General features: G+C 36.4%; 1 protein-coding gene across 2 annotated transcripts in view; it reads left to right on the top strand.

The window, feature by feature from the left end:
• The window catches only part of LOC150102557 (breast cancer metastasis-suppressor 1-like protein), a 102,264-nt gene that overhangs the window by 57,997 nt on the left and 20,580 nt on the right, over window positions 1-23,687 (top strand). The window contains exon 3 of one of the 2 annotated variants that reach the window (XM_090399487.1): window positions 3,421-3,511. The exons of the other annotated variant lie outside the window; for it this stretch is intronic. Within the exon in view, the coding sequence (XP_090255613.1) occupies window positions 3,421-3,511 (91 nt within the window). The remainder of the gene's footprint in view (window positions 1-3,420; window positions 3,512-23,687) is intronic. 2 annotated transcript variants of the gene reach the window in all.

The raw sequence follows: 23,687 nt of genomic DNA, 5'->3' as shown, positions 1-23,687 counted from the left end.
TGTAAAGCTGCTGCCCAACATCCTTTCACAGTACACCTTGAAACCCACAGAACAAGTTTCTTTTCCTCCTCATTCATCCCTGCTACTGTGGAACAGTCGTCTCCCTGACGTATTTCCCAAGGAATATAACATACAGGCATTTAAATCAAATGTAAACAAGTTTCTCCTTTCCCAACCCACCACCCATATACGATACTAATGTACTATACGTTGACCAGCCAACCTCTCATATAACATTTAAAAAAAAAAAAGAATGTACTATCTGGTAGCCAGCCTATGGAACCTCTTTACTGCTGTGCCTTCAAAGATGGAGAAGTTACTGGATCTCTGTAATTTGTTTGGCATGCCAACACACTGCATAACTAAAAATTGGAGGGTGACAGAAACTAGAATGCGTGCTCTGAGAACCAAATGGCAACAGCCACTTCAAACCTTCAATAAGCAAGATGGTGGTGTTTTATCCTATGATAAAGGTCATCTGCCACCTAACAGGTCTAATGAGCACTTCTTCCAAAATAGGAAGATATCCTTTTATTAGAGGTTTAGACTTTCCAGCCTAAACCTCTAATACATGGTCAAGCTAGAAAGTAACTATCAGGTAGTGTACAACAGTCTGGTCTACTAGATGAATAGTTACAATCTGCAATATCATTACAGAGTGTACAGTTTGCTAGTGTTGCTGGCCGACTGAAGAGCATCTCTGCCCTCCAATCTACAGCCTGTGGGTTCAGATCCCTTTGTGACATGGATGTTCTTAGGCAGCAGACAAATTTCATCACCCATTGCAAGATGATCACCTTGCTTATTGAGTTCTGAAGTAACTGGAAAAAAAGTACAATGTTTGGTCTATAGACTAGCATTCCTAGGTTATTTAACTGATAGCTTATCCTCAGAAATCATGTGCTGCTGGATGTTGAAACATTAATACAGCCTATGAATGTTCTTCTCCATCCATATTTGTTATAGTGCCCAATTCTGCTTTCCATTCCTCTGGGTTCATTTTTCATTCAGTTTTCCTTAAGTTCATTGTTGAAGCCTAATATGAAGTATATTTGTCAATGATGTCTGACTCTCTTTAGAAGAGTCAAAAATCACTGTTTCGTATGCCATGAGCAAATGAAATTAAGATGGCATCTTAAATAATAGTGACTTACAGGGCAACAAGAACCAGTAGTATAGATTTTTTTGCAAATGTTGTAGTATGCATAGTTGAGGTAATGTCAAGGATGTTTATAGAGAGGAGGAATGGAAGAAATGAGAATGTATGGGTTTGCAAAAGAGTATTATGTGGTAATAGACTTATTATATGAGAATATAATTCTCAAGATGTTCATTGAGCAAGAATAGCAAACAAGAGGTAGCAAGTGAAGAAAGCAATGATTGTTAGTGGTGGTAAGTTGAATGAAAGAACATATAACACAAGCAAACGAGAGTAGAGGAATGAAAATTGTGAATACTGAGTGTACGTGAAGTAAGAGAGTGAGAATCAAGTAAGCAACTGAATACATGTAACAGGACAAAAGAATTGAAAGCACATTTATTAGTGGGTAAAAGAGAGAGAGTGTAAAAGATAGCACTGCGAAAAAATTATACGGTATAAGATTTTACAGTTTTACTTTGTAGTAATAACTTGCACTATTCTGTTTAAAAAAAAAAAAAAAGTATACATATCAAGAATGTTCAGTGGAAGGTGTATCTATGCAATAATCTCTTCCCACAGTCTGGTTCCAAAGGTTGTACACCAATTCTCATTAGACTGTGAATGGGATAATCCAGTATCTTAATTTTTTTGGTTGCTCAATTTTGTATGAGGAGAGAGAGAAAAATTAATAAATTTTCCTTGCAAATGTATGATGCCAGTGTAATAGAACTTAAATTGGAAATGATTTTAAAACTGATAGTTATCTTTTGATTATTTAACACAAAAGAGAAGTTAATAATAGCTGTCCGATTGGTTGAGATTCATCTCCCCATTATAGAATGCAGTCCTTTGGAAAAACCATTCAATATTTTGCCACATTTTACAGGATTTCATCAGAATCATATATTGTGGTCTTTCTATATATTTATTAGCAAAAAGAAAAAAAAAAGCAGTAACTTTATCTGTTGTTTAAGTTGTTTCAATAAAAACATCACAGTTAGTACTAATTACAGTCACCACTTCACTATAGGCTTTGGCAGGGACTTTTCAGTAGTTTCTATAACCAGGGATTGAAAAAATATGCAAAAATGTACTCATCCAAGATTCCCCAGTGTTTTTGTTTTTTTTTTAATAATATTTCTCAGTAAGTCAATAGGAGTTCCATAAAGTATTAGTGGTGCTGTATTGTGGTTAGAGAACATTTCTTTTATGTAAGAATCATTTGAAGAAGGAATAGTCAGTAAGTAGTAAGAATAGGAAGAACTATATAAACAACATTAATATTATGAAAAATATAATTTATCACATTAATTTTCATTTAGAAAGTTGTTTTTTATTAAATAAAAATATTCTATTTTGTTCCATCTGCAGCTACTCACCAGCTGCCAAAATCTACTCACCATGTACGAGTGGGTGAGATTTGTCGGACCCTGGCTTTAACTATGTTGCTGAAGTGAGAGTTGACTATATAATAAATTTCACTTAGTATCTTTATTAGCATTAAATATTTCATTGTCTGCTTAAAAAAAGAAAATGCTAAGGTTCAAGCTGATCGTGTTTATACGAGTATATAACTGAAATTCACTCTTCTGTAGTTCTATTATTTTCATTCTGCAATCTGTTCTTTGTATTTTGCATTATTATAGTAGTTGGATGCTTGTATGCATTATTTCCAAGTTATTGGTTTGTGTCAGCTTGAAATGATTAATTATTGGAAAAGTGAATCATAAAGTTGCATTATTTCAAAATTTTGGGAATTCCTAAATATAAATGCACCTGTAACCAAATATATCAGAGGTGCATTACTATGAGTATTTATATATATAAATATATTCTGTCCCATTTTTATTACATTAAGTGTGCTGTTTAGACTACTATTCAGTTTGTGTCGGTTCTTCCACCAATAGAGCTTATAAGCAGTTCTTATAATAATGGTCTCAAGAAAGCCTCATGTATGTATTTCAAATAAAAAACATCAAAGGTTGTTGCTCTCAAATAAGCTCTAATATCAGACTAAGAAGGGTTTTTTTTATCTTGTTCTATTCATGTTTTTCCATTTATTGTATATTCCAGCAAATATTGGTTGCTTATTTGAAAAGACATATAATCTTTGATATTTTTTATGTAAAATATATGAGAACATTTTGAGATTCCTTATTATAAAACAGTTTTATTTCCAGAATGGAGCCTTTATTAGGCTCATAATAAGTACTATGCTTTTAAGCATTCTCCAGCTGTCTATGATGTGTGTGATGCTCTTTCATCTTATATGTTTTCAGCAAACCTATCTACAGCTTCCAATTTGGGTCATTCTAGTGGCAGGTCACACCAAGATAGCTGTTGACTTGGTGACTGATCTAGGCATCGCAGGTAAGACTCAACTTTAAGTTCTATATTCTGGAATACGTTTCATGAGTTTTACAACATTTTAAATGTTGTACTTGATGATTTTGGGGGAAACTCGGTTATATCTCATTTATTCATTCATTCATTCATTCATTCTTCATTACAGTATACTCTGGAGAATTTCTAATACCCTTCTAATGTTTCTAATTAAGTCTAAACATAACTTCTATTCCTTCTGCTTTTACTGATCTGTGCAAAACATCAAATTATGGCAGAATTATCATATTGTACATTCTCTATGTAATTTTTTTTTTCTTTATAATTTTGCATTTTAATGCATTCTTTCCTTCCAGGAAATTGATCCATTATAAGATTGTGAACATGTTCAGACAGTGGTTATGTATTTCTCTGCATACACTTAATAAGAAATGAAACACTTTTTATAACAGGGTTAATGTGCTGGAGTTAAGTAATTTGAAAACTATCCTAATTAAATAGCCTTGCAGTTCTTTGAATTAAAAATATAATGTATGATTTAAAGTTAAAATCTGTATATCTATATTTTTAATTTAACTGAATCTGTGGGTAGTTAGTCTGTTAAAATGTCTTTAGTAAAAATTTAGACAGTAATTTGAGCCTTGATTATCTGTCATTTGAAAAAAAAAAAAAAGTAACACAATTACATGATTTATTTATTATTATTTTTTTTTAAACCTGGAATTGTATATCTCTTCGATGATTATTTATTTCCTGCTGTTAAATACATAATTTAGTTTCATATTCTTTATAATGTGCTCAAATGTACTTTTATATGTTTTAAAGTACAGTGAACTCTGTGTTATCTGAATAGATTGGGAAATGACATCTTCGGATAGTGAAATTTTCCACATATTCGAGATCCCTTAGAGCAGGGATGGTCAACCTATGGCAACATGTGCCAAAAGTGGCGCATTAAACCTGAATGATGATGATAAAAAAAAGCCTATTTATTCAAAAAGTATTGACCAAAAACTGATTTTGTAGAAAAAAAAAAGCTAAAAGTAGTAATTAATTTTAGCGATTTTATTGTTTTGTGCACATCTTTTGCACATTCACTTGTTTGATCCTGAGGCACCAAGCATTACAACAGTGGTGTGTTGCAGGTTTTTGTCAGTCAGTTTACTTGTGTGCTACAGAGTTGTGCTCTGTTTGTCCTTTGTGAACATTTGCAGTTTGTACTTTTTTGAAATTAAGCCTCGTCTATATTAACATATTTTTACAGAGTTTTTAAGGGTACAAGAGTTGTATGGTGCATCTGAAATTGTATGTGAAAAAATTAATGCATGGAATTAACACCCGTAAGAGGTTGGCCACCCCTGCCTTAGAGTGACACCTTCCCATGATGCACTAGGGTGTACAAAAGTGGCACTGTTGTGTGTCACATATGTGAATTTCGTTATTCCGACACTGGTTCTCTTTGTCAATATCACAGATTTGGTTTTAAAAAAATAAATTAAAAAAAACATTAATTTTTAATACATATAGAAATAAAAAATTATTGACGAAAGAAAGAAAGACTTCAGAACTGTATTTTATTTGGATTATAAAATATTAGTTTCATAACATTAATACAGAACACTTATAACATTAAATCAATATGTGCATACAAAGGAAACTGAGGCGGAAAAAAAAAAGACAAGTTTATAAAAGAATAAATATATTTCTTAACTGAATATGAGAAAATAATAGTTTGCATATTCAAATAAAATTTTAAAAAAATGGGAGCTATGATTGTAGAAAATAACATTCATTGATTTATGTCAATTTTATAGAAATTGTTGTAGAAAGGCTTATACGTTGGCTGCACATGATTATTAAATAACTTAAGGAATTCACAACATATACTGGAATATAAATTAAAATAAACTTTAATATATACTTCCTATATTTCGCCATGTTTTTTAGGGCTGGGACTGATTCTAAGAATAGTCTTTCAAATTTAAACTTGCTGCGGTGTATTACTGTGGCTTTCTTCCAACGTATTCTGTGGCGTGCATCTAGAGCATGGTCTGCAATACACGCCACAGAATACATTGGAAGAAAGCCACAGTAATACACTGCAGCAAGTTTAAATTTGAAAGACTATTCTTAGAATCAGCCTCAGTCCCAAAAAAACATGCCAAACCTCAACAAATTTGGATGCATGAGACTGCCCCAAATTTGGGAGACGTACATCATGAGAACTTCAGCCCAACTGCCAAGAATACCTAATATAGCTGCTAGGGGGCACCATCAGGACTTTAGAAAAATCAGTAGTTTTCTCTCTTCGACCTCATTTTCTGTTTTAGTGCCTGCATGCTTGTGTCTTAGTCTTATGTTCCCATGAAGATGGCAACGTGATGTCGAAATATAGGAAGTATATATTAAAGTTTATTTTAATTTATATTCCAGGATATGTTGTGAATTCCTTAAGTTATTTAATAATCATTTATAGAAATTGACTTCTATACATCTACACTATGTTGATAAAAGTATTTGGACACCTAGTTGTCAAAAAAATGCATTTTAATTACATTTCTAGAGTGGCACCACCTTTGGCATGAATGACAGTATCTTCTGGACATTCTATCAACAGTTTCTGATGCATTGCAACAGGAATATTCTTCCATTGCTCCCACAAAGCTATTCCCATTATTGATGCTGACTGCTGTGGTCTGGAGGGAATTCAGCATTCTAATTCATCCCAAAGATGTTCGATGTGATTGAGGTCTAGACTGAGCAGGCCAGTCTTGATCATTCAGTACAGCATGGCATGGAGCATTGTTGTGCTGATATGACCAAAAGACTTACCAGCGCTGAGATGAAAGATCACTGTCAAAGTACTTCAAAAGTGTCAGAAGCATAAAGCTGTCTGGGTAGCCACAGCCATCATGATTTTGGGCACGTCTACCAATGGACCAAGCTCCATTCAACTGAAACATCCCCCATATCATTACTGAGCCTCCACCAAACTCGACAATTGAAATGATGCAGTTCTGTTGATAATCTCCAGATCCAAAAACGATAACCATCAGAGTCAAACATTTAGAAGCATGATTCATCGCTCCACAGAAACCTTTTTCAATCATCTATGGTTCAGGAACAATATGAAAGACATCAATCCAAATGTCATTTATCGTTGGGGAATGTGATGTGCGACTTGTTTGCACCAGCTCTGCCATGGTAACCTAAGGCATGCAACTCTCTGCAGATGGTTCCATTGCTGACAGATATCCCTGCAACATTTTCCAGGTTGACTGTGAGGTCTGCCACTGATGACGTGTGGGATGCTTGAACATTCCAAGACAGAGCTCTTTAATCTTGGTCAGTGACTTTTTTGTGGCCTTCCAAAGCCTTTTCTTGCTGTGGTAGCACCATAAACTTTCCATCTATGAATGACATAAGCAACGGTGGATTTTTGTATACTAAGACGGGTAGCAATATCATAGACAGAAAGACCGCTGATGTGACACCCAACTACCATTCCATGTTGGAAGTCTCTCAGTTCTGCTGAACATGACATTGAGTACAGTGAAAAACATGCAGCACATCCCATCTTTTATTACCAGACTTATGCAACTCCCTGAATATTTGCATGGCATGTAAGGTGTCCAAATACTTTTATCAACATAGTGTAATACCAAAGGGAAATGTGAAATAAGAAATAAAAATAACACTCAGCGTAAATTGATTTTTTTTTTAACCAATGTTCAGTTAATGCAAACAACTGAATGTTAAAATATACATCCTAATTTATGCAAGAACAGACTCTTCATTTAGAAAGAAAACATTCTGAAAAGGATAATAAATATATACACAATGACATTTTTAAAAAAAAATTATTACTTTTTAAAATATAATTTTAATTTGCATGTTTCCTTAGAGTTCTTCACAAGAATAAAGTTCCTTCGTTGTTTTCAGGAAATGGGAACACTGAAATTTTTGGTGTTCTTCATCAGGATTATTTGGAATGGACTCACTATATGTGAATATTCATATTGCATTTTTTTGATGTTAGGTTGAAAAGGATGCCATTTGTATTCCATTCTTCTGCAAACTGGGATAGAGTTCCTTTTCTTCTTGTGGTGGTATTTTAGGAGAGTGTGCTATGCAGTTTTCTAGGCAGCACACTTGAGGTTCTCCCTGGATTGAGTGAGTGAGTGGATGATTGTTTCTTGTGTGTTTTAGGTGGAAAACTGTAGATAATGGCTTTTGCAGCAAAAAAGATTTGCATATTCTGTGTCTGTTGCAGTCTGTGTGGAATAGCATCTATAGCCTTTAAGGTTGTGTGATTGATTAAAGATAGTAAAGAAAATGTCTGTTGCGTATTTGATATAACTATATTTACAGGTGAAATGTGTGTTCCATTGTGTTGAAGAAGTTGTGTAACAACTGCTTCAACACAAGGAGTCTGTCTGTCTGTCTGGGCCATGAGGCCAAATAGAGAACACTATCTATCTTGGCAAGATAGAAGGTTTGAGAGGGGCTGAGTCTATGGCTCGTTTTTCAAAATTTTCCATCAAAAAATTACCGGGGGGGGAGAAGAGGAAAACCATAAATTTTGTACTTCGAAGAAAAATAATCAGAATTTATGGCAAAGGAAAAGAGATATAGATATCAGAAGGAAAAACGTTTTTAAGAGTGTTAAGATGTCATTTAGGGGAATATTGGTAAACAGTGAGGTGATGTCAAAGCTTACCAATATATGTATATTATTTAAAGTTAGATTTTCAATCAAGGTTTTAAAATGGGTAGAGTTATAGGTCTTAAGGAGAAATTAGGTTTGTGGATTTTAGGTAAACCATATATCTGAGAGGGACGAGAACCAAAGGGCTTGAGTTTTTTTGTAATGTCTAGTAGCCAGGAAGATACTTTCTTAAGTAATTTTTTTAAAAAAAAATTTTAACTTGTGTTTTTTGTGGGATTATGATCTAGTGGAATGTAGGTAGTATGATCTCAGAGAATAATATGGCATTACCCTTATCTGCTGTGACTGTTGCTGCTGTAAAAAAAAAAAAGTCCATAAATACTTGATTTTGTCATTCCAAGCTACTCATTTACAATAAGGGAGTCCCTTTGCCATCCTTCTTCATACAGCAGTTGGATGTAGTAGGGTTTTTCATCGGTGGCAAACACAAAATTCTGTAAATTGTGTTGGGTTCTCTTCAAAGATTTCTTATACTGATTTAGTGTTTTATTTGCAATCCTTGGGCATCCGCTTCTCTCCTCATCATGGATAGACCCAGTTCTTTTAAACTTATTCACCAGTGCTTTGATTGCATTGTCTGTAGAAATTGGTCTATGAAATCTTGAATAGCTTTGTCTAATTTTCCAACGCTTCATTCCTTTGATGCAGGATATTGTAGCAAACATTTGCTTTTGAACATTTATCATGAATTATGGGTTGAAAAGAAAACATAAAAAAAATTATTGAAAATTATAAAACATCTCTAACACACTACAGATACATTTTACGTGGAAGAATAAACACTCTTGTTGTAATGAATTTTATTCTAAATCACACTGTTTCATCAAAATGCGTAGTAATTTTTGGAACCACCTGTATTAAAATGAAATTTGAACTGGAGGCCAAGATTAATCCTAAAAGTTTAGTGTGCATAAAGGAAATATAAATGAAGCTGAAATGGTGATTTTATATAGGTGTGCTTTTGAAAGATCCTGCTGTGATAATACAGGAATTTAATAAACAATTTGAATATGTTTATGTAGATAAAAGTTGGATAAAAAATAAATACAAAACAATTAGTCTGATCCACAACATAATATAATGCAGGAAAGGGAACTTTTTGATAATGTGAAGGAATGTGTTTTTAATATAAGGCTGGAAGTAGAGATAATAATTTTTCTACTGCTCTATAAATGTTATAGGGATTAATTAAACTACTTATAATTATTTTAATGTTTTCTTAAGATACTTGTCATGTCTGATTAGAAATTTGAAAGGATCATACCAAGTCATAAGGGAGGATCAGCATATAAAAATGAAGAATTACAGAGCAGTGGAAAAATGAATCAGGATTCATATTCAGAACATCCTCAGTAGAGAGTTCCCCACCAACAGCAGGGTTTTGTTCAAACAAATACATTTGATTTTGACAAATACTAAATTTTGTGAAGAGGTCATGGGAGAAACAGATATAGTGTTCATGGCTTACAGAAATCTGGAGATCAGATGATAGGAGCTGAGCACCTCGAGGGTTCACTTTTAGGGACCTTGTGAACTCAACATATTCAGCAATCATAAGTTTGAAAAAGTAGATTTAGGGATTAAAATTTAATGAGATAAAATGTAAGTATACGTGGTCAGGAACAAAGCAGTTTAGATAGATGCAAATTGAATGAAAAGACTTTGAAAAGGAGGGCATAGTACTTCAAAAGAGGACAGTCACTAGTGGTGTGCCACATGTGTCATTTTGGGACCATTATTGTTTAACTTGTATGTTGATGATGTTGGGACAGGCATAACTGGTGATATGAAGATGTACAGTTTGCAAATATTATTATTATTATTCGTGACACCTCCAAGGAGTCCGAAGACTCATCGCGGGAGGACATCTACAACTGTCTCAACCACTACACCGAACCTCTACTACGAATCATCTCCATCAACGCCATCTACCGCCCACCACCACCACTACCACAACTAGTATTTTTTGTCTGTAAATTGCGTGTGTTCTGAAGGGCTGATTTGTCTGTATGCGGGATGAAAAACCCGAGTTTCCGGGAGAAAAAATCCTGCTAGAATGGAATATAGAACGGACTTCAACCAAAAATTGTGGATGTAAACAGTTTATCTAAAATTTTGCCTAAAGTAAAATCAGCATCTTTATAGAATGATATAGCAGCAGTTATTCTGTGCATGCAAGTGTAAATAATGATGGAGAATGAAGTTTAAGAGGGCAAAATAAGTAGCTGCTCTCCAGCCAAAAGGCTGCTGGTTCTAATCCTGCCGTGGCCATGGATGTTTGCAATTGTTGTGGAAATACCAGTGGTAGTCGGTGATAGATGATGTTGGTGTAGTTGTGGTCAGTTGGTGATTGAATGGTGGAGACGGAGTTGTAGAACAGTGCCCCCCCCCCTTGATGTATCAGATAATAATAAAAAAAATCCTAGGATTTGATTGGCTGTTGCACCAAATATCTTAGAACAAGCATATATAGCTAGATTAATGTATTTTAGTAAACCTAATGTGACTGTATTACTATAGATGAGAAGTATTTTTCATTATAAAATGATGGTGCATTATAAAACCTGATATATAAAAACTTCATTATAAAACCTGAATTATAGGAGTATCTTTTGAACTGAATTTTCTTCTGCAAAGTATTATTGCTATTTTCTGGTGTATTTTATAACATTTAACCATAGCATAGTTGCTGAGGTCGAAATGTGGTACATAGAGTCAGATCTATTTCATATGTTTGTTCTGTAATATTATTTGCTGGCCTACGGTGTTCAGACCTCTCTTCTTGCCTTTTCAAGATACCTGTGTTAAGGATATAGACCTGGTCTTTGAAGTAGTAAGAAAATTATATTTCTTTGGAATATCGTGGAAACAATATGCCAGGAAATTTTTTGTAGTTCATTGAACATGTAGTATGAAAAGAGGCAAAAAAAAAAGTGCATATTGTAAGCTGCAAAAACTAGTTGCAGATTATTTTTGCAGAGCTGGACATCATTATAATATCTTGATGTGTACTGATAAATACCATTCCTATGGGGCACCTGTTTGTGGTGGAGTTGATCTTCCAGTGATGGTACTGGCCCTTTTCATTCTTTTTCTTTTCATCCCATATTTTTTGCTCTAATTCTCCTAAGTCTTTTTTTGTTATCCTTTTTTTCCAGACCATCATCACTGGGCTCCAACACCCTGGCGCTGTGTTTGCCGTGCAGTGCAACCAGTGAACATCCAGAAGGGGTCCTGGATGGCTCGACCAGGATCATTGTGTTAGTGGAGTTGCCTGCAAGGGGTAACAGTGATGCAGTAAGTCTCATTCTCTCATCCCATGGACTGGGGGGGGGGGGGAGTTTAAGGTCCAAGCCGTGCTGTAATGCTCTGGTATAGTCTGTGGTAGCCCTGGCATTCGATTCCCGAGAACAGTCATTGCTTGCTGGTCAGTGGGCATCTATGTGTGGCTCCATGGTTGGTGGATAGTAGGCCCTAACAAGGTCCCAACTGATTCTCTAGATACAGCATTTAGTAACAGAAGAAAGAAACAAAAGATATGTGATACCGATATAAATGTACCAGTGTTTCTGAGCATTAATGCAACAGGTAAAAAGCCAATAGGGAAAAGGTCATCCTTCTGTATTCAGAAGGGTTTAGAAGGAGTGACAGAATCTCCAAAAATTGTTATGAAATTACATTCTTAAGATATCATTATGGACCATTGTGTCAACAACATTCTGAGAAACTGCTGAGAGCAACATCAATGGGGAAAATACCAATCACAGTAACACCTAATAAAACATTCAATTTTGTAGAGAGGTGATATCAGAATGGGATCTCCTTCATGAAGATATGTTCACATCTTAAAGATTAGGGATCGACAGGTGCATCCTGGTGATGGTCACCTGGTTCTGACAAGGAATATCATCCTTACTTTTTAATATACCTAAGCCTCCAACATCTATAAAAGCAGGGTATATATCAACTGTCCTGTTAGACTATATGTCCCTAATCCACTAAGATGCTTTAAATGTCAGAAATATGGGCATGCCCAAGCTGTCTATCGTGGCTCTACCACTTCACTACCACATTGGACGCAGGTCCGATGTTGTAATAAAGAGCATGATAACAAATCTTTCTCTGCAAAGAGAGCTAAATATGTAAACTGTCAGGGAGATCAGCCAGCTTACTCCTGGTCATTTAGAGGTGGAAAGATGAAACAGAAATACAAAAACTTAAAATGGAACAAAATATGTTATATCACAAAGCAAGTTAACCACCACTATGATTGTTCTGAGATCCTCTAATGCTGAGGCGGAAGCTAGCAAAATATCAACAGCATTTCAAACACATCTCTGTTCCACCATATCTAAATTTTATGATCATGAGTGCTTCTCTGTTGAGTGCATCAATCACAACCTACAGTCTTACACCAAAGACAACTCCAAAAATGGTTCCATTCGATGAGAACCCACTTGTCCAAAAAAAAAAAAAAAAATTATGGCAAAAGATACTTAAAGATAAACCACCAGATACCCCTACAGAAAAAAATGGATACTTCAGTATTCACTGAAAGTAAATTAAATTTGCCAACTGACCCTGACAATCAGATGTATTAAATTTTTTACCAGAGGAAGAGATGGACACTGTCTGTCCATACTTCTCATATTCAGTTGATAAATATAAACCTGGCAAAGATAAACCCTCAACACCCAATAACTGGACAAATCCACAAAACCAAAACAATAGAAAAAATTTTACAATGGAACTGTCATAGGTTTCACCCAGAATATTGATAATATCAAGATTTTACTGCAGAAACACGAGTTCTGTTTCTGTCTGCAGGAAACATATTTAAGATCCATTGAGGATCCTACTTTAATGATTTTCACTGTTGTATGCAATGACAGAACTGGAAATAGTCTTGCTCATGTAGGAGTAGCTGTCTTGGTAGGCAGCCTTGATCCTATCATATCTAGCTTAATCCAGCTCTGGAAGCAATAGCAATTCACTTATTCATGAGATTTCTTATTACGGTATGTTCAGTATATTTATCACCAGGTGCTGAGTTAAGAAATCAATCTTGATAACCTTACTTGCATCTGCCTGAACCCATACTTCTACAATTGGCCATTTTTCCCCTTCTCACATGGGATGTTGAAGACAACATGAACCATGTTCTCCTACACAGATTCCCATGTGGAAAATGGACGAGGTTGACTGGAATACTTTTTTCTAATCTTCAAAATTTAATGCTGATACCGTCAGTCAGATACCTATCAGTGAAGTGGTAAAGTATATAACGGATTGCATGTCCACTCAGCAACAGGCTCCTTTCCAAAAAAATGTTATCTTGATATCCATGCTATCCAAATCTTGGTGGAATCCAGTATGCCAGGCAGCCAAAAAAGAACAACACAGAGCATGGGGTATATTCATACATATCCCACTACATTATACTTAATAACTTTTAAGCATGCTTGGGTCAGAGCACAATTTATGAGATGTCAGAGTCAAAAACAATCTAGGATCCAATTTACCTTATAATTTAATCAAACAACCAGTGCAAAAATTGTATAGGATAAAATCTGAAAGGTAGATGCATAACACATCATTTGTCCATCTTAGACCATAATGGGATGTCTTGTTGCTAATCTTAAAGCTATTGCAGACTTTTGGAGAAAATTTTGCCAAAAGCTCAATAACAGTTTTATATCCTCTTGAATTCTTACTATTAAAGAGCAAGAGAAACAGCAGTTAAGTAAGTTTTTCTACCAATGGGCTTGAACTATACAATCTGCCAATTGTTAAGGATGAACTAAAAATAGCTCTTTTGCTGTCTCACCCTAGTGCAATTAGGCCTGATGACAACCATTATAAAGAGGAAGAGTTTCTGGATACTTGGCATAGTTAAGTTATCATTGCTATCACAAAACCAGGAATGGATCTAATGCAAGTAATATGATTATTGACTTATTGCTCTGACCAGCTGCCTTTTGTAAGATATTGGAGAAAATGATTAATGCCAGACTTCACTGATATTCGGAAAGAAACAATCCTCTTTCCAATATACAATGTAGCTTTCATAGACATTGTTCACCATTTGGTTTGTTTAGAAACTTGTATAATAGACATTCCTTAGGCAAGTACATCTGGTTTCAAGTGTTCTTTGACATAATGTTGGAGGTTTAATGGATTTTTTACAACACTCAAAAAGAATTAAAATAGAATTTAATACTTCCTATGTTTCGTCCTAGTCACTAGGACATCTACGGGGATTACAAAGACAATTAATGTAACATGCACACAAAAACTTACAATACTAAGCCCAACCACGTGGGTGACAATAAAGTCCTATCTAGGTGGAGCGCCCTCTAAGGGCAGTTGTAGGTGGCCTGGAATGTAAGGTGGGACCTCTGGTGATGACTGTTTCCCAAATCTTCGGAAGCTTAATGCAACCGTATTTGTTAAGATTTGGTTGGTTTTTGAGAGCTGCTGCTGCTTCTAAGAAAAGTCTCTCTTTCTTGAATTTGCTGTGGTGGAGCATGGTGGTTTTCTTCCATGATACTCTGTGGGTGGTGTCCAAAACATGGTCAGCCAAGCCTGAATGGCCATAGTTGTGTTTAACGATGTACGACTTGTGTTCCTCTAGGCGGATGGATGCTGATCTGCCTGTCTGTCCAAAGTACGCAAGCTTACAGGAACAGGGTACTTTGTAAACTCCAGGCAGAGAGAGAGAGGAGGGAGCTGATCTTTCGTAGAACGGATAAGGGTAGCCAGTTTGCGGTAGGGCTTATATGCTGTGTGTAGGATATACTTTTTTAGTATCTTGGCTATTTTTTCCGAAGTGCCACGGATGTAGGGTATGGTGATGGCATATTTAAATTCTTGTTGACGAGAGGGACGGGGAATGGGGGAGGAATTGATTATTTTTTTTTTTGATGCTGTGTTCGCTGTAGCCATTGGAGAGGAAAGTTCTGTGTATGTGGTTAAGCTCAGTAGTGAGGGCAGTTCCACTGGAACAAAGATTGTGGGCTCTCTTGGTAAGGGTTTTAATGATGCCATATTGTTGTGAGGGGTGGTGGTGGGAGAGTTTGTGAATGTATCTGCCTGTGTGTGTGTGTGGGTTTTCTGTATACAGTGAAAGCAAGTGTATCATTAGGCAGGCACGTGACTAAGGTGTCTAGGAAGGGTAAACAATTGTTCTTTTCCTTTTCCATAGTAAACTGGATTCTTGGATGTAGGCTATTGAGATGACCAAGGAAGGAATCTAACGTGTCTGGGCCATGAGGCCAAATAGAGAACACATCATACATATCTTAGCCAGATAGAAGGTTTGAGTGGGGCTGAATCTATGGCTCGTTTTTCGAAATCTTCCATATAGAAATTGGCAAGGGGGGGGGGGTGAGAGGGGGGGGGGAGAGGGGGAGCCCAATGGCTGTTCCCTATATCTGCTTGTAGATTTTGTTATTCCAAGCGAAATACCCAGAGTTGATGGCAAAGGAAAAGAGATCTAAGATGTCAGAGGGAAAAACGTTTTCTAAGAGAGATAAAGTGTCAGTTAAGGGAATATTGGTAAACAAGGAGGAGATATCAAAGCTTACTAATATGTCTGTATTATTCAAGGTTAAATTTTCTGTGAGGGCTTTAAAGTGGGTCGAGTTTTTTATATAGGAAGCTGAATTTCCGGTGAGGGGGGACAGAGAGTTGGCCAGCTGTTTAGACAGTCTGCAACAAGGTGCATTGGCGGCATCTACTATAGGCCTGAGTGGGTAAGATTTTTAATTTCTTAACTTGCGTTTTTGTGTGGTCGTGTTCTAGCGGGATGTAGGTAGCGCGATCACGGAGAATAATGTTCATTTTACGATTGTATTCGCTGGTATTAAGGACAACTGTGGCATTACCTTTATCCGCTCTGGTGATGACGATACTTTTTTCTTTGCATAGTTTCTGAAGAGCCATGCGTTGGGAATAAGATAAGTTACTTTTTGGAGGCGAAGAGTGAACGAGGATGTTGGCTACCTCCGACGGTAAGCGACCGATCCCCCGTTCGACGTTAACCATTACATCGAGCACCGGCACTTCTTTCGGGGCGACGGCAAAATTACGACCGAGGCAAAGGGCGCTGACGGCATCATCGTTGAGCCTTTTGGACGAGAGGTTTATTACTGTCTGGAGCGGTTGAATTTGTGGTTGTGGTTTGTCTTTAACCAGGTTGTTATATTTCTTGACGTGTTTGTTTTTTATTTTCTGAAATTCTCTCTGTGCGGAAGTTTCCGAAATGTCAGAGAGAATCGACCAAATTTCAGGGTTAAGAACGGTGGAGAGCTCCGCTTGTAAGGAGCCAATGGCGGCGTTCGTCACTGCGAGGGCGGCACGAGTAGAGGCGATTTGCTCGCGTAGTAATGCTAAGCTGGCACGTTTGTATATCCGGAGTGCTTTTTTGGAATGGAAATTGATCTTCATTTTAACACATTTCGGTATCACTCTTGTATCTCGACATCTTTTTAAAAAGGGCAGCCTATTTAGTTGTCTAGATAGTCGTAGTTTTGACTTACCGTATTGCTTGGATTTGCGTGCTAACTCTTCTCCATGGATGATTAGAATTCTTGTGTAGAGGCTTAAGTGCTGTGAGGACATTATGTTGGAAGTTTAATGGATTTTTTACAACACTCAAAAACAATTAAAATAGAATTTAATACTTCCTATATTTCGTCCTAGTCACTAGGACATCTACGGGGATTACAAAGACAATTAATGTAACATGCACACAAAAACTTACAATACTAAGCCCAACCATGTGGGTGACAATAAAGTCCTAACTAGGCGGAGCACCCTCTAAGGGCAGTTGTAGGTGGCCTGGAATGTAAGGTGGGACCTCTGGTGATGACTGTTTCCCAAATTTTCGGAAGCTTAATGCAACCGTATTTGTTAAGACTTGGTTGGTTTTTGAGAGCTGCTGCTGCTGCTTCTAAGAAAAGTCTCTCTTTCTTGAATTTGCTGTGGTGGAGCATGGTGGTTTTCTTTCATGATACTCTGTGGGTGGTGTCCAAAACGTGGTCAGCCAAGCCTGAATGGCCATAGTTGTGTTTAACGATGCACGACTTGTGTTCCTCTAGGCGGATGGATGCTGATCTGCCTGTCTGCCCAAAGTACGCAAGCTTACAGGAACAGGGTACTTTGTAAACTCCAGGCAGAGAGAGAGGAGGAGGGAGCTGATCTTTCATAGAACGGATAAGGGTAGCCAGTTTGCGGTAGGGCTTATATGCTGTGTGTAGGATATACTTTTTTAGTATCTTGGCTATTTTTTCCGAAGTGCCACGGATGTAGGGTATGGTGATGGCATTTTTAAATTCTTGTTGACGAGAGGGACGGGGAATGGGGGAGGAATTGATTATTTTTTTGATGCTGTGTTCGCTGTAGCCATTGGAGAGGAAAGTTCTGTGTATGTGGTTAAGCTCAGTAGTGAGGGCGGTTCCTAAGCCCTACCGCAAACTGGCTACCCTTATCCGTTCTACGAAAGATCAGCTCCCTCCTCTCTCTCTCTGCCTGGAGTTTACAAAGTACCCTGTTCCTGTAAGCTTGCGTACTTTGGACAGACAGGCAGATCAGCATCCATCCGCCTAGAGGAACACAAGTCGTACATCGTTAAACACAACTATGGCCATTCAGGCTTGGCTGACCACATTTTGGACACCACCCACAGAGTATCATGGAAGAAAACCACCATGCTCCACCACAGCAAATTCAAGAAAGAGAGACTTTTCTTAGAAGCAGCAGCTCTCAAAAACCAACCAAATCTTAACAAATACGGTTGCATTAAGCTTCTGAAGATTTGGGAAACAGTCATCACCAGAGGTCCCACCTTACATTCCAGGCCACCTACAACTACCCTTAGAGGGCGCTCCACCTAGATAGGACTTTATTGTCACCCACGTGGTTGGGCTTAGTACTGTAAGTTTTTGTGTGCATGTTACATTAATTGTCTTTGTAATCCCCGTAGATGTCCTAGTGACTAGGACGAAATATAGAAAGTATTAAATTCTATTTTAATTCTTTTTGAGTGTTGTAAAAAAATCCATTAAACCTCCAACATAATGTCCTCACAGCACTTAAGCCTCTACACAAGAGTTCTTTGACATAGAAACAGCTTATGACACATCCTGGAGATATGGCATATTAAAATATCTCTATAAACTAGGTCTCAGAGGATACCTTCCTGTATTTATTAAAAACTTTGTTTAGGTGAACTTTACAAGTCAGTGTGGGGAGTATGCTATCTTAGCCATATCATGAACAAGGTGTTCTCCAAGGCTCTGTCTTAAGTGCAATACTTTTTGCTATCAGAGTTAACTCGAATAGCTTCCTCCCACTGTAGGAAATGCTCTGTTGATGACTTCACAATTTACTGCCACTCTTGTAACATGAGAGTAATTGAAAGACAACTTCAGCAAGTAATTAACTGTCTCTTTCTCTATGGGCTCTTAGTAATAGGTTCAGGTTTTCAATAGAAAAAAAGCATCTGTGTACATTTTTGTCAAAAACACGCTCTTCATCCAGATCCAGAATGGGACAAGCTCTTATTCCAGTAGCAACCAAAGCCAAGTTCTTGGGAGTTGTCTTTGACAGGAAATTTACATTCCTTGCATAGATTTGTCAACTAAGAGTAAAATGCAAGAGAGTACTGAATCTTCTTCACACTCTATCCTCTGCTGAATGGGATGCAGATAGATTTTCACTTCTTTGTCTTTATCATGCACTTATACATTCAAAGATGAATTATGGATCTCAAGTGTATGGTTCTGCAATGGTCTGATCGCAACCATCATCAGAGCATGCGGCAGGGGTGTTCAACCCGTCGATCGCGGAGCAATTTTTGGTAGATCTCTCGTGTATTCCTCCTTACTTACAAATTTAATTAAAACTGAAAACATAATATTTTATATATCATTATTTTGTATTATGTTTAATTCGCTTTAAGTGTATTGCTATTGTTTATTTATTTTTTGTTAAAATTGTCAAATCAGTAATTTTCTTATAAGTCCAGGTAAATGAATTAATTTGGATCAGTGGAGGTCAAACAACGATCCAAGTGAATACTGGTATAAGCAAAGTGTCAAAACTCGATTGTAGCTTAAATATTAAATATTCCAAAGCACATTACATAACGATTTTTTGCTTAGGTTAAGTCCCATGTGAATATTGTAAAAAAAATAAATTTTGTCTCGGTATAGTTTGTATTTGATGTTTTTGTAAATAACTCTTTTGAAGCTAACTGTATATACTGCTTTAATAAGAATATGTTAGAGTGTTAAAAATAAAGGCAATGTTTTTGTCGCTGAAGCTGTACATGGCAGCATTAGAAAGATTGTTATTGAAACTTGTATGTATGAGAAAAGCTTGCAGGCTCTAAGTGTAAACATCTCTGAAGTCAGTTAGGAAGAGTTCAAACAACTTTCCGTTGGCCTGCAACTTACAATCAAAAGAAAGTGGAGGAGAACAAAAGGCGTGCCGAACTTGAAACTTAAGATGAAAGACTCATACCGATTCTTTGGGGGTTGCCAAACTTCATGCGAGGTCTCAGAGGAGGCCTAATAAAAAGGGACTGAAGCAAGCCAAAGGGGTCCCGGTTCCAGAATTGCTGTCAGAGAGGAGGCCGCTCGGTCCAGAGTCGCCGTCAGAGAGACTGTCCGGATCCACTTTGCTTGAGAGAGGAGTTTCCCGCTTCCAGAAAGGAGCTTCTCGGTTCGAGACGTCGCTAGACAGAGACTACTTCTAGGCCACAGACAAGGTTTCAAATTGCTGAAAGGAAGAGTTTCAATTGCTGGAGAAAAATTTCCAGGCCAGGTGAATGCCAGACATTCACCAGTGTGTTGCGTTTTCATTACAATTTGATGAATCAAATGACTTCACTGATATTGCTCAGTTAATGGTATTTATTTGCATGATATTTCAAGATTATTCAAGTAAAGAACTTGAAAATTATATCATTATTGGGGAGAAGATATTTTTTCGGCATTTGCTGAATTGTGAAACAACACAAACTTCTGCTTTTTAAACTTGTGCCTATTACTACTGATGGTGCTCCTGCCATGATAGGTAATAAATCAGGCTTCATTTCATTATGTAAAAACTATGACAAATATCCAGATTTTTTAATGTAACACTGTATTATTCACCAACAAGTACTGTGTAGTAAAAGATTAAACACAAAAGATGTTTTGGATATTACATTTAAAATTGTAAATTCTGTTCGAGGAAAAGCCCTGCAACCGCGGTTATTGAAATTACAGGCAGATGATGATATGGAACTTCTGTTGTACAATAATGTTCACTGGCTCAGCAGAAGTCAATTTTTAGAAAGATTTCTTGTATTAATTAATGATATAAAAATTTTTCTTGATGAAAAAGGAGATATTTATCAACAATTGAGTGATAAAAGATGGTTGTTATACTTATCATTTTTAGTAGATTTCTGTACAAAATTAAGCAATTTAAATTTAGAGTTACAAGGTAGAGATAAAAATTTAATTGACATGTTAAGTTCAATAAAAACTTCCCAACAATACTTACTTTTATTAAAGAAAAATATAAATGCCCGCAAATTTAGACATCTCCCATATATTAAAAATTTTTTAACAAAATCGAGAAATGCTTCGCTATGATTTAAAATAATTTATTTGTGAAATAGAATTAGTTGAGGAAGAAATAAATTCAAGATTTAAAGATTTTAATAAAACTGAAATGATTGTACCTTTTTATCAATAATCCATTTCAAGAAAACTTGAACATCAAAGAAATTTCAAATAAAATTAGTGGGCTGTTTGATATAAACCAAGCTGAAATCGAACTTGAGATAATAAACATTCAGAATAGTTTAGATTTAAAATCAATAAACAATGAAGTCATTTAAAAGTATGCACATGAAAAATTCCCAATATTAACTGATATTGCGCGGAAAATTCTGTCATGTTTCGGATCGACATACTTGTCAGAATCCGCTTTTTCAAATATGACCGTCATAAAAAATCAATTAAGAAATCAAATTACAAATGATCATTTGGATGATTGTCTGCGATTGGCCACTTCTTCATATCAACTTACTATGAAAATATTGCGAGGTCTGAACAATGCCAAATTTCACATTAACTTTTTTTTTTTTTAATCAACCAGCATTTCCTGTAACATGCGAGTTTGTAATCAATCTGTTGTTTTTTATAACTTTGGTTTTCCAAAATAGAGAAATAAATGTTATTCCAATATATATATATATTTTTTTGTTGTATTAAAATAATTAAAAGTGATAAATAAATTTTAAATACACAAAGTTTTTAGTTGTGTATTTTTTTTTAGTTGTTTATTTTTAGTTGTTCATTTGTGTGTAATCAGATATCAGGTTGGGGAAACGTGATCTATATAAGAGAGTAGATCGCCGAATAACTTTTTATAGAAAAGTAGCTCACGTAGTAAAAAAAGGTTGAATACCACTGGCATACGGATAGTTACTGGTGCCTTTCACATGTAACTAACTCAGTCTTTATGTCGAATCAAATGAACCTGCTTTATCACTTAGGTCGAAACAATTCTCTTAATTATGCCTTCAAAATAGTCTCTTCCAGAGAATCCTCTATGGACTAGTCTCTTTTCTTTGCATTGGGAATCTCAGTATCACATATCAGACTGTCATACGTCCTTTTGGTATGTGTGTTAAAGAGATTTTGCAAGCTCTTGGAATGAATGTTGACAACATTGCCTGCACCAAACAACGGCATCTCTCTGTGGCAGGTTTGCACACTATTCTGCAACTTCTCACTTTATCAACTACAGAAGTTCCTTACTCCTTCTGTCTGCATGTAATTGTTTAGTGCACACTCTGATTTCTTCTCCATCTATACTGGTGATTCAAGATCAGAGATCTGTGCAGAGATGTGTATTATCTGGCATTGCTATCTCCAACCAGATGCCACTTGATTGTAGTTTATTTATTTATTCGTATGGAGTTTCCTCCCTTTTTCTCCCTGGTCCCTATTGGTGCGAGTTGAGCCCCCTCATGGGGGTTAAGTATTTATGGCTGTAGATACGTGTGTGTTCAGGGGGCCGGTTTGCCTGCTTGCGGGATGAAAAACGCCAGATAAACTGGTGGAAAAAACCCTACTGACCGCGCCCAAGACCGGCTAACTTGGCTATTGCTGAGGAAGATCCTCAAAATTAGAATTGCTGGCAAAGGTTGGTCGATTGGTAGAGCCTCTGCTACTAATGGCTCAGTTAAGTAAGTTTGAGCGCGATTAGTAGTTGGAAGGGGACCAATCATTCGATGCTGTTGGCACACTCTCCCTTGATGAGTCTTTGGACTCCCTGGAGGTGTCAAATAATAATAATAATAATTCCTCATGTCTTTGACGAGAATCGAACCTGGAACACTCCTTCCCCAGTCATATGGTTTCGAAGCGCAAAACCACTAGGCTAACTGTGCGGACACCTGATTGTAGTAATTATAAAACACAGTTGCATGCCCATTCTACTTGTACTTTGAGTTCTTTATCTCCTTCCTGTGTATAATTCACATTCAGTGCTTTGTAAGGTGTTACAACTGTTGTACAAAATGACGACCCTTAATTTTGATGTTCGGTTGTGCTGGATTCTCAGTCACACTGGAATCAAAGGAAATGGGACTGCAGCTGCTAGATCAGCTAATGCTTTCTCCACATACTGTTTGACAGTTCCATATACAGACAGTTTATAAGATCAAAGCTAATTGCCCAGTGGCACCCATCATGGCAGGAAGCACTGACAAACAAATTACATGATATAAAAATTTGAAATTAAGCATTAGTAGTCTAGTCAATGTAGAAGAGAGGAAACAGATAAACAGAAGAGAGGAAGTTGTTCTTGCTAGGTCACATTCATCTCACATGTAGTTATTTACGTGTGAAATGAATCATGGAAATGTTTAGGTGACCCACCTGTGTGTGAAAAATGCAACATGTCTTACCATTTGTCATATTCTGGTGGAGTGCCAGCATTTCACACAAGAGAGAAATTAAATTTTTACCTCTCTAGTCGAACTATATACACTCAAGGAGATTGCGATAATTTTAATGGCTCAAGGACAGCCAATATCATATTGCACCATATCAAAAGTTATAGCAGTACACAAGGTAAAACAATCACAAACATCCATGCCTGGCAGTATTCAAACTCATGATCTGTTGGAGATTGGAGACCAGGTACATTAACCACTCGACCAGCCAGGCCTACTTTAGGGAGATGTCATCAGACTTAGACAAATTGCATGACATTTTTAATTTTTTTTCACAAAGAATTAATTTATACAAATACATTTTATTATTAATTTTATTTGTATGTAAATACTGCATTGCCTACATTAATTTTTGTACATAACATATTTACTAATTTATCTCTATTTAATATTGAGATTGGTTTGAGGATACATTGTGGTTTGGTGAATTTAGTGCTCCTGTAAAATTGGCG

Source organism: Typopeltis vanoorti, chromosome 10 (genome assembly GCF_054136105.1).
Source record: "Typopeltis vanoorti isolate ZY-2024b chromosome 10, IOZ_Tvanoo_1.0, whole genome shotgun sequence".
NCBI classification, from domain to species: domain Eukaryota; kingdom Metazoa; phylum Arthropoda; class Arachnida; order Uropygi; family Thelyphonidae; genus Typopeltis; species Typopeltis vanoorti.
The sequence above is the reverse complement of the archived record's forward strand: the minus strand, read 5'-3'. Positions and strand labels throughout refer to the sequence as shown.